This window comes from Anomalospiza imberbis, chromosome Z, assembly GCF_031753505.1.
Source record: "Anomalospiza imberbis isolate Cuckoo-Finch-1a 21T00152 chromosome Z, ASM3175350v1, whole genome shotgun sequence".
Taxonomy (NCBI): domain Eukaryota; kingdom Metazoa; phylum Chordata; class Aves; order Passeriformes; family Viduidae; genus Anomalospiza; species Anomalospiza imberbis.
In genome coordinates, this window is record NC_089721.1 from 59645362 (window position 1) to 59657254 (window position 11893).

Consider the following 11893-nt stretch of genomic DNA (forward strand, 5'->3'; position numbering starts at 1 on the left):
ACCTGTCTCATGTCCAACAAGTAGTGAATGATTAACAAGGTGAACAATAAATAATTTTCAAGAATCTTTCATGATCTTGTCTTAAGAATAGTTTCTACCCTATGACAACGTTAGCCTTAATTCAGTTACTTGTAATAATGTTGTAAGTAAGGGCAGTGTAAAATGCTGTGAAAGCTTTCTTTTTCCCTTTTAATATATTAGCAGATATGCTCAATCCAAAAAAAAAGGGCGAACATTCTGTGAAGGTAGCTCGGGGTGCAGCTGCAGTGGGAGCTGCAGGTTGAGCTCTGACTGGGAGCCTGAGGCAAGAGGTCCAGAATTGCCGATGTTTAGCACAGCAAAGGGCACAGGGACCTGTGACCAGCCAGGTGACTGGACACTGAGTGTTATATATGTATAATTCGTGCAGTTAAGAGTGCATGTAATAAACTGTAGTTAAAAAAAAAAAAAAAAAAAAAAAAAAAAAAAAAAAAAACCACAAAAACAAGGCGAAGGGAATTCGCAGATTAAGTTGCCGAGCAAGTTGCAGGCACCTAATTAGCATTTAAAAAGCCCTATCCAGCAGAAAACAATAACCGAAAAGTTGGCCATTAGATCACGCCCAAGCAAATCACAAGCAGGTGGCGTCGAAGTCGGGACGTAGACTCAACCTCAGCAGGAAAGACAAGGAGGAGGAGAACATCTGGAGTCATCACTAGCTGATGATCTGCTGTTCAGAAGACATGACGGGGGCACTGACTGTCGGTTTGCACCCGGAGCTGCTCTGTAGACTGTGGGCAAATTCGAACTCTAAATTGTTACACGATCGCTAATAAATTTAGTTATTAATTATTAATCCAGATTGGCTTGTCTCTATTTATAACACTGAGGCACTGCAGGAGCCAAGGACTCAGCAGGAAAACCCCAGAATTTCCTACTTTAGGCACCAGCTGGAGCTGTTACTCTGTTACTGAACCATAAATAAATCTCTTCAGGGATCCAGAGGTCTGAGATTCTGCTCATGGAAACCTGGGGTTGAACTGTTAAGGAAGCCTTGTCTGACTGTGTGAGTATGGGGTGAGTAGGAGTCAGGCAGGGACCCTTTGGCTCATTGGAGAGACTCCTGAGAAGGGGCCTCAATCCCAGCAGTTACAGTCTCTGGTGGTGTGATTGACATTCTGTCAGTTCCTGAATGGTCAGATGGGAACATTTACTTAACGCATACATTCCTCTGGACAGGACACACACAGACTCCATCAGGCAAACCCTCCTGCAGGAGCTGCAAGTATAGTAGTGGAGCTGAAGCTTAGCATTTCAAAACACACAGGTAAAGAACTGGAATTGTTCAGCCTCTGCCAGAGAACTCAGCCGCAGAGAGGGGGTGAAACCGGGAGCTGAGACAAGATCTTCCTCATTTGATGTCTTGCCGGTTATCTGTTCCTGAAACGTGTGCCGCTGGGTTTTCTTTGGCTAGAGTGTGATGGTGGCATCTGTGCAGTGCCACAGTACTAAGCCGATCTTCAGCCTCCAGCCTTGCCTTGTGGAGTTTAAGGTTTGTAGACTGTGTTAACTAGAAGAACAAAGTTTCTGTATTTTCTGTACTTGAACAAGTGCTTTGTAGATCCCATACAGACAGGGTCAGCCTGATGCCACCGCACAAGGATGTGGTTCGTGTACGAAAAGGAAAGAGTTAATCAGTCACACCCAAGCGTCCACAAAACGGATGTATAAATCAAGAGGCAAGGAGGAAGTGACTTTGAGTGTTAGGTCACATGCAGCAGCATTTTATCCTCAGACCCTTGTATGTGGAATCAGAGGACTGTGGCTGTCCCAGCCACAAAACAAAACAAAACAAAACAAAACCCAAAACCCAAAAAAACCACAAAAAACCACAAAAAACCCCAAAAAACCCACCAAAAAAAAAAAAAAAGAAAAAAATACAAAAAAAAAAAAATCAAACAATAAAAAAGTTTTTATTGACAAGCTAGAAGAACCTTTGACCAAAACATAGATGCTTTCCCTCAGGGGAAGGGGAAAGGTCATTTCTGATTACCCCCTGGTGGTTCCACCATTGTAGCTGGCCAGATCACAGTGACTGCCCATGCAGAGTTCTCTGATAACTCCTCTGGGATGTTGTGGGTTAACGCCAGTAGGCAGCTAAGCACAACACAGCTGCCTGCTTGTTCACTAGGCTTCCTTGAGCAGTGGGACAGGGGAAGAGGAACACTAAAACCAAGAAAATTCATGGACTGAGATAAAAATAAGTTTAATAGGAGAAGAAGAAGTGGAGGGAAGAGAAAAAGAACAAAAGTGATGCAAAGGCAGACACTCACCATACAGTTCCTGAGCAAAAGACCGCTAACCCACCTAAACACCCCTCTTCCAGTTTGCAGAACATGATGTTATATGGTATGGATTACCTCTTTGATTAGTAGGGGTCATCTCCTGCTTGTGTCCCCTTCTAGTCTTCTGTGCACTCACAATATAGTCATGTCTGAAACACAGCACCACAAGGGTTGCTATGAGGAAAATTAACTCCATCCTAGCCACAGCCAGACCAGGGGTTCTTCCCTAAGATTTTTTCCTTCATCCCAGTGTAGCTGTTCACCAAATATCCTAAGGAAGCTTTGCAAGTTTGCCAATACTCCTGCTTGTGCTGTTTTGTTTGGAAAGCCTCCCAGGAGGCTTACTAAGGCCTGCATGCTGTGGTGCTAACCTTGGGAGACTTAAAATACTGTAACACAGAGGTTTGATGTTCAGAAGCTTCTCTTCTTTTTTTTTTTTTATTTTTTTTTTTATTTTTTTTTTTTTCCCTCCGAAACTTTCTTCCCATACCTTGTGTGATATTTTGGAGCAGTGCCTCTAGGAGGTTTCCTACAGAAACCCTAGGAAGGAGGGCAGAGGGCTGTGCACTAGGCTGCCACAAACAGCAGCACAGAGGTAAAACCACTTAAGACGTCTGAGCAACACAGAGCACTGCACCTGCCTGCTGGTGTGCTTTCACCCAAAGTGTCCCTCTTGCAGGTGGGAACTCACTAGAGTGTTTGCGTTCCCTACACAACAGAGCAGCAACAGGTGGGTGATGCACGTATTGTGCAGTGGCAACCTGACCTGAGGCAAAGTAAAGTGCACACATCTACAAACTGTGCTGCTTCCCTGGGAGTCTGATGGACAGAGGGAAGCACGTGCTGTTGATGAAGACTTGTCTCTGCCAAATCAGGAAGTGAGCCGGGTAGAAACTTGTACTCCTATGTGACCCTCTGTCCCTAGGAGGTATCTGCTGACATCTACTGGCTTAGGGCTGCAGAGATTTTAGGCACAAACTATCAATAGTTTTAGCCTAAGAGATGGTATTGTGACTAGTGATTTTGTTTGCTGTGAACAGTTATTCAGTACAGCCCTTGTGGCATGACATCAACCAGGCAGCACTTCTTGCACTGAGAATCTTCCACAGCTCTTTCAGCAAATCCTAGCTGTGAGTGCTAAGAAGACATGAAAACCATTGTGCGAGATCCACCAGCTGCTTCATCCCTGGAGCAGAGGTTGTTTAAAATCATTGAAAAGGTTGTTCCCTGTGCTCCTGAATGCAGCACAGAGGATCAGCAGTCTTTGCACTTGATATGTGTCCTGTGAGCTTGACTGGAGCTCTGGGTGTCATCTCAGAAATCCTTGCTTTTACAGTGTTTTCACTTGAGTGAGTTAAAGCACCCAGGCAATCCCTAAAGGAAGATTTTCAGAGTCGATTTCTCAAGGTGAATTACATGGGTTGCTGGCACAGTCTTCAGCTGGTAGGAAGAAGCTCTTTCATGTACCTCTGTAAAGAAAGTAATGCTTAACCAGAAATACTTGGGATTAATGTAAGTATTTGCATATGGTCACTGTTGTGAGTGCACAAAGTGATGTGTGTTCCTAGCAAAGAAGGAAGACTGGGTTTTTCTCTGTGGTCTTTGTCAGTCTTTGAGGAAAGGAATGAGGTCTAGGCTGCAAAATAAACTAAGGAAGGCTGGTACCTGGTAGAATTCCTGAATCCTCTAGTAGTGTAGAACTTTTCTGGTTCTTCAGGGACAAGACTAGAAAACTGTGGCTGGAATAAATAGCATGGGTGTCTTGCTCTATGCAAGAACATTTACCTGCTTGCATAGATGTACCTGTGCCAAGGGCCTTCCAGATGCAGTCTCTGGCTTTTGCTGAGAGCCCATTTTCTTCTGGCTCTGTCATACTCAAATGACTAACTGTATGTGTTTTCTAAGGAGACACATCAGAAATGCAAAGTGTTGCTCATGAAGCAACACTTCATGCTCTGTTTGTCCATGCTGCAGAGTTTAAATGCTGTGCTGCCCTGGGGCTGTTGCAGTGAACAGGTACCTGTGCATGCAGGTGTTCTTGACTGGGTTTCAGCTGCAGAAGAGGACACTGATAGCAGCTACAGCTGGTGCTAGCTTACCTGGTATTTACTGAGGGCCTGTTTTAGCACCAGTGCACTGAGAGTGTGGGGCAGCATTGACTGTATCCTTCACGTTACTGATGACAAAAATGCATTAGGAGGCACACCAAGACTGTTCAACCTGCTGGGCAGAGGGCAGCCAATTTCAGAGGGCTGCAGGTGAGAAACTGGTGCAAGACATAAGCAGAACTTTGATTATGTTGTGCTGGACACACCACAAGTGTCACAGATACTATGACTGATTACCAGCTATGCTGACACTATTAGCTGTTGCAGACATTCAGACTACAGCATCACTGTGGTGATAGTGGAGTATCTGGTCATTTGTACACTGGGGAGCATCCTGAACATTCATTGGATTTTGAGTCTAAAATGGAGCCTTCCACTTATCCTCTCAATAAAAGTACTTAGTTGCCCTTCAGCTGCTAAATGCATTAGCACGTAATTGAAATACGCAGCACAATAGATTGAAATACGCAGCACCACAGAATATGTTTTTTTCACTTTAGGTTTCCCTGTGTTTTAAGAAGGTGGTGCTAATTTGCCCAGCTATTTAAACCTTACCAGTATAACCACCAGGTGCAATGCTGAAATCCTTATGGTTCATCAATATACTGACCTTAATAAACCTCATAAAAGGCCGTTTGTTTAAGAGTTTCACCTTCCAATTCAGAATATTCTGATTCTGAAATGGAGTATTTCAGTGCCCCTCTATATGGAAATCAAGCTGGAGAGTTGTTTCTGGTTTTTACAGATGCTGTTATGAAACAGTGTTTTATTTTGTTCCATTGTTGTATGGGAACACATGGCATTGTGCTTGAAGAATCTAGAAGAGAGAAAAGAGGAAGAAGATGGCAACAGAAGGAGCATAGAGCAGGCTGTAAATGATGTGAAGGTAAAGTGTGGTTTCGTTCGCCACTGGATGGTCATTTTCCAGGGGGAGACATTTTGTTTTCTCTTTAGCTATGCAAAGACCCAGCCATCTATTGGGTTGCTACTCTACTTCTCAGGAGAAGAGTGTATTCCTTGTATTCATCACAATATATTACACTACCAAAGAGAGGGAAGAGGGAGAGTCTCCAAAGACCTCATTCCTTGATCAGCTGAACATCTCTGGAAGACCAAGGGTGAAATTTTTATGCAGAGGAATAGTGGGTAGCCCCAGCTGCCTATGTTATTCTGGCTACACTTACGTATCTTGTATTGCACTGAACTGCATTATTGAATTTTGTGGATTCAGAGTTAACACAAGAACAGTTCTGTTGATTCTGTCTTAAGAATGGGAATGTATGCTATGCTGCATCTCATTTATAGAGCATGAAATGACTTCTGCTCTAAGGAGCATCGCTAGGCAGTTCTGTTACAGAAATGTCAGTAAGAGCTTGAGGGGACTTTAGAGACTTGGTCTGATGCCACTCTGTTTTGGAGGCTTTCTCTTCCTGCCAGCTGCTTGTCTCTAGCTTGCTTTAAAAGCAGTCAAAGTCTTGCTACTGAAGGACATGGTCTGCTTCTTGTTGCAGTTGGTACCCTGTTAATTCCAGCTGAAAATAGATTTTTTTACATAAATAGGCATTTTGGAATCTTCCTTCACTTGTTTCCATCTAGACATCAGCAAGGTAGATCATGTCTGTGCTCCCTTAAGGAGTAGAGACATGTTTCTGAAGAGATGGAGAAAATCAGTAAAATTCAACCAAAATATAGCACTGAAAGACTGAAAGAGAAATGTCTGAAATGTTTATGGTTCACCAGTGGGGAGACATTCTTCTGCTTTATCCATAGGCACATGCTGATATGATTAAATGGCAGCTGTCAGAAAAAATGACTGATCTTCAGTTACTTCTTCGGGAAGAAGAGAGTCTGGCAAAAAACTTCACTGATGAAAAGACTCAGCAAGCCCTGGGAACACATGATCAGCATTTGAGGTCCTGTCAAGAACAGCTTTCAGCCCTAGAGACCTTCACACATCGAATCAGGCAAATACAACAGGACAGTGATCCTACTAATTTGCTGGAGGTGGTATTGTATGCTCTTTCTACCTCTTACCCTGACAGTCCTAAATTTCTCTAGTGATGTCTTCTATAGATCCTTCTGTATGTAAGCAGCATCTTCCTAAGTGCTTTTTAATTTGCTTTGTGTTGGTGTTTTGGTGAACAAATTTGGTTCCTGATTTTTGAGCTATTAGGTCTTCCTGCTATGGCATTGATTTCAGGTATGTATGAACTTTGTGTTAATTTTAAGCGCAGATGGAAAAGACAGATACATGTCTCTTAATCTTGAAGACAAATGCTGTATCAAGTCTTTCCTTGTCCAGTGTAATATGAAGATATGAGAAAAGCCAGCCCTCGGGAAACCTCAGAAGGGAAGTTAAAATATGTAATTTCCTTAATTGTAAGAAATCCTAATCACCATAAGCCTCCACTTCACCATAGGGGGCAATGTTGTTCTTTTTGCCTACAGATAATGCTCTTCACCTTCCTTGGAAAGATTGTATTTCCATGTGCTTATGACCTGACATAAGACAAAAGATGCAATTTCTTACAGGATGATTCCTTTGGAGCATTTTTGCATCCTTGCAATGTGTCAGACTTGAGTTTCCATTGCTGTGATATGGCCGTGGCATTTTGCTGTGTGTGCTAGCAACATACCTCCATACAGGAGGTGCTCTGTGATTTTGTGGAGATTTTCTTGTGGAGAGGTTGCATTTTATTCTTCAGATTGCTTTTAAAACTTAATAGTTTGATTTTGCCATTGATGGGATTTCCCACAATGGGTCCTGGCCAGGCTAAACTCATTTCCACCATGGAGGCATCTCTTTAACCATGGCTGTTGGGTTCTCCATGTCTGGTGTGGCTCCACTGGCGGGAGGAGGTAATGGGCAGGCTAATGAGCTAAAAGGCAGGCTGATCTCAGCAAAGTTTGTCAGCTATGGCCCATAGGTTTACCTAGTGTTGGAGCTGTCCTTGCTCTGTGGTGTATGGGAGCTGTCCTTTCATGTCCTTTCATATCACAGTCTCTGCTAACTGCAGTTTGGCTTCCTGCCCTCAGAAGTACACAGAAATTTAGAAGGAAATAAAGGAATCCAGGCACCCGTTAGAAAAGTGGCATTCAGTACCTCTCCCATTTGAACACTTACTTAACCATTATAAACACTTCATCAGGGTTCTTCAGTCCATTCTACAGAAACTATTGGAAGCCCGGCTTAAAGAAGGTACCTGGGAGAGTGCTCTGAATTTTGCTTTCTTCTGCTCTCTTTGCAAATAAAGTGTACCTTTTAAGTAAGAAGGGGACTTTTTACCAAATAATCTGGAGAAACAACAGTGTTTCAGGCATGGATACTGCTTTCTGACAGCATGGGTGTAATGTTGCTGTAGCAGTGGTGATTTAGGAACGTAAGAGATTTCTCTTTCAACTCTGAAAATGATCTTTGGTTTGTCTGCTGGCTTTTCCCCCCCACCCAGTTCTATCAGGTATTTCAATACAATTTAATGTAGACCATCACACCTATAGAATTTATCTATTCTCTCAGTTGCTTACAATTACACTTACAATTGAATGTAGATGCTCTGGCATTGGGGTACCTCTAAAATTTGAAAACTTTTTCTAATTGATGTACCTGGTGATCTGCCTCAGTCTGAAAAAAATTGATGATTTTTAGTACTGTACAGCTGAGCTGACATGTTCTATTTAGAAATCCTTTTGTCGTTGAGCTGTTGTTTCATCCTTAAATGACTTTTGGCATCATTAAGGCAAGGAGTTTTTCCTAATGGGGCACAGAGCCACAAAACTAAATAACCATGGGAAAATCCTGCTGCTCTTTGAGTGAGCAGGCAACACTGGCCATCGCAGTTCACTCAGCTGCCTTTTAATCGCTTATCAGAGAATTGCCACCGAAAAGACCCTACCAGGTTCCTGGGGCAAATGGTCAGATCTGATCTGAAAGACCACTGCAGGATGTGTGATGTGTGTAGGACTGCTAGAAAGCATGGTGGAGGTGCTCTGCAGCAAGCACTTGCAGCTATCTTCAGCTGCCTATTTTAATCTGATAAGTGCTACTTTTAAAGGAATCAGGTCTGATTACTTGGTGGTGTGCTCAACTGTGTATTTCTGTGGCAACACTAGTCCAGCATCTCCATGCTATACAAAGAGCACTGAAAGCATACAGAGTGAGTAGCCCCTCTTCAGAAAAAGTAACATAGTTTGTCCATGAAGTTGGAAAATGATTGTTGAAAAACTGGCAGACTCCCTAAGCTGTTCCTTTTCATCTTTGCCCAGACGTTTTCAGTAGCCTTAATCCCACTGCAAAGAAGGAGCCTGGGATAGTGCTGAAAACCATGACTCTCATTGATCAGTCACTTTTCTTAAAACGTAAGTATAATTATGCTGGAGTTCTAGAATCACTGAGCTGGAATGGACCCACAGAAATCACTAGGGTACAACTCCAGGGCCTGCACAGGACCTTGTGTCTAGAGAGCGTTGTCCAAGCGCTTCTTGAACTGTCAGGGTTGGTGCTGTGATCACTTCCCTGGGGAGTCTGTTCTAGTGCCCAAACACCCTCTGGGGAGCCTTTTCCTAATATCTAGCCTAAACCTTGCTTCACAGAACTTTCAGGCCATTCCCTTGGGTCCTGCCATTGTCACCACAGAGAAGAGATCAGTGCCTGCCCTTTCTCTCCTCCTCACAAGGAAGTTGTGATGCAATGAGGTTTCCCCTCAGTCTCCTCCAGGCTGAACAGACCACGGAACTGTAACTCTCTGTGTATGGCTTCACCTTATCCCATCACCACAAGTGACTCAAATTAGAAATGTGTGGAGGCATCAGTGTTGGTGCCCTGCTGTGATTCCCTTGGCACACCTTTTGCAGTCCCAGTGTCTCTGCAGTTGTAGGCTCTGTGGTTCTCTAAATCTCGATTTTAACCCAAATGGAGGCTTCGTGCTGTGGTTGAGGTACCCATCACATTGGTGCCCTAGGTTAGAAAGGTGTGGGGACAGCAATGTTGGTTCACTGCTTTATTCACTTGGCATATTTTCCAGCTCCAGTGTCCTTGGAGCTGTAGGCTCTGGCTAGCTGAATCCCATCCCTACCTAATGTAGAATCAGCAATGTTGGGGCCCTGCCTTGCTCACACTGGAATGCCTTTTCCAGGTTGGTGTCCTTGGACCTGTGGCCTTTCTGGCTGAGCCCTAACCCTAAATGTAAAGCAACCTTGGTGCTGTGGCTGAGGTCCCCTTTACCATGGTTGGCCCAGATCACAAAGGTGTGGAGGCAGCAACGTTAGTGCCCTACTGTGATCTCCTTGGCATGCCTTTTCCAGCCCATGTTCCTGGGACTGCAGGCTTTCTGACTGTCCCAAGACACTTCCAACTGTGGGCTCCTCTGAAGGTGTTTTGTTACTTGGACTTCTTCCAAGGGTCATGAGAAATGTAGCAACTATGTTTATGGCTTTGACTGCAGATGCAAGATCACCAACCTGGGAATATGACAGCATTCACCCGAGACTGAAATTGTCAGATGACCGTCTTGAAGTAAGCTGTAGCTGGAGGAAAATATTTTACCCGTGTAGTACCCAGAGATTTGATAAATTATGGCAAGCGCTAAGCAGAGACGCATTCCTTTCTGGGAGCCATTACTGGGAGGTTGACCTGCTTCGGGCTGGAGCAGGATGGTGGATTGGCACAGCCTACCCTACCATTGGCAGGAAAGGAGGCTCTGAAGCCTGTTGACCTGGCTGGAATAGAGCATCTTGGTGCCTTAAGAAGTTTGATTTTGAATACTGGGCATTTCACAAGGGAGAAAGAATCCCCATCCTGATAGATGATCCTGATTGCATAGACATTTTTCTAGATTATGAAGCAGGAATCCTTTCGTTCTACAATGTTAGCAATGGTATGGCTCATTTGCACACTGTCTGCTGCAAGTTGACACAACCAGTTTATCCAGCCCTGAGACTCTGGGAAGGGTCCATTAGAACATGCAAACTAACATAAGAAACAAAGTGAAATAAAGCCCACTGTTTAATGCTTTTTCTACTAATGCCACTTCAGCAATTATCTAAATGAATTCGTCTCTGTTGTATCAAAGTTGTAATTATGATGCTTTTAGAAGGTAACGTAAGTTTAGGAAAACCAACTGTGATTTTTAATGTGTATTTTTTTTTCAGTGAGGGAAGGTGACCTGACTTTTAGAAATGATGTTGACATACCACTCAAAGTGCAGTATGTAATATTGTTGAACTTTTCCAACTTGTAACAGTAAATTCAAGAAAACCACTGTATTTTTTGAATGTATATGTGTTTTTTAATGGGGGAAGATGATTTGACTTATAAATGGTGTTGCTGTACCACCTGAAGTGCTGTATGTAGTATTTTTCAACTGGCAAAATGGAAGAAATCAGGTTGAAAGAAACACATTACAACTCAGACTGGAACATGGATATTGACTTTTTGATTTTTTTAAATGAACTCCCTCCTCTCATCGGCCTGGAGAGGCTGCAATTGTGTATGGCAACAGGTGTAGTTTGGTTCAAGCTTCAAGATTATATACTGCATATTGTTATCATTGACAAGGTCAGATTTGGATAATAAATGCACTAAGTGAATTAGCTCATATTTAAGTGTCATCTTGGAAAAATCAAAGTCTGGTAGTGACTCTTGGAAAGGTCTCTTCTGACATTGGAGCTTCTGTGGCTATAGTTAATTGTCACTAGCTGGTCTTACATGTGACAGAAGCTCTGAATTGGACTTCTGCGTGGCCCTATTCTTTCCATTGAGTGGAAGCATGAGAAAAAGCTGTGTACAACCCCTAACAGATGATGAAATGTCTGGAGGGCTCACAGGTGCAATAAAAACACCAGGCCAGAAGTCCATTTGTAGCCCATTTATCTTTGTATCCAATCTGCAACATTAATATAACACTAGGGAACACAGCTTGCAAGTTTCTGTATATGGATATTTCTCCCCCCACCAATACAGTAATTAAAGTCCTGGGAATTTCTGGAGCTTTTGCTTACAGCAGTCTCCAGGACCAGCCCAGAGTGAAAAAGCACTGCTACTTGACACTGGTCAGGTAGTCTTACAGTGTTCAAATACTAAAGGCCCTTCGTCACCAGTGCTGGCAAAAGCAAGGTCTGACCATAGGCTGAAATGCAGAAACAAGAACTTGTTTTACAAGATAAATTTATTTTTCAAATTTGAAATAAAAAAAAATCTTTTAACAATTGAGTAGTTTTTTAATGTAAGGCAAGCATGCTGTATCAGCCACAGCTCACATATGGTGAAGTATATGACTCAACCTCTGCTTCCCCATTTAAAGTTATGAATACAGTTTCCTCAGAAATGCATAAGGGAAAAAATTTTGAAAGTAAACAGTTTATAGGTACAAAACCACTCACCACCAAATTCAAGATACTTCACCTCCTCATGACAAAAAGGTAGCAAGTTCCAAGTAACCATCACTAGTAAATGATTCCACCACA

General features: G+C 43.0%; 2 protein-coding genes across 2 annotated transcripts in view; one reads left to right on the forward strand and one right to left on the reverse strand.

The window, feature by feature from the left end:
• Positions 1-7421, reverse strand: part of GTF2H2 (general transcription factor IIH subunit 2) — a 459966-nt gene extending 452545 nt beyond the window's left edge. Inside the window, exon 1 of the mRNA XM_068175984.1 lies at positions 7414-7421. The gene's annotated coding sequence lies outside the window, so the exon portion shown is untranslated. The remainder of the gene's footprint in view (positions 1-7413) is intronic.
• TRIM14 (tripartite motif containing 14) lies at positions 5194-11027 on the forward strand. Its single transcript, XM_068175985.1, is given in 5 exon segments — positions 5194-5318; positions 6203-6436; positions 7469-7631; positions 8696-8788; positions 9874-11027. Coding segments are annotated over 5 exon segments (1113 nt in total). The 5' UTR covers positions 5194-5228; the 3' UTR covers positions 10407-11027.
• Positions 11028-11893: the final 866 nt, after the last annotated feature.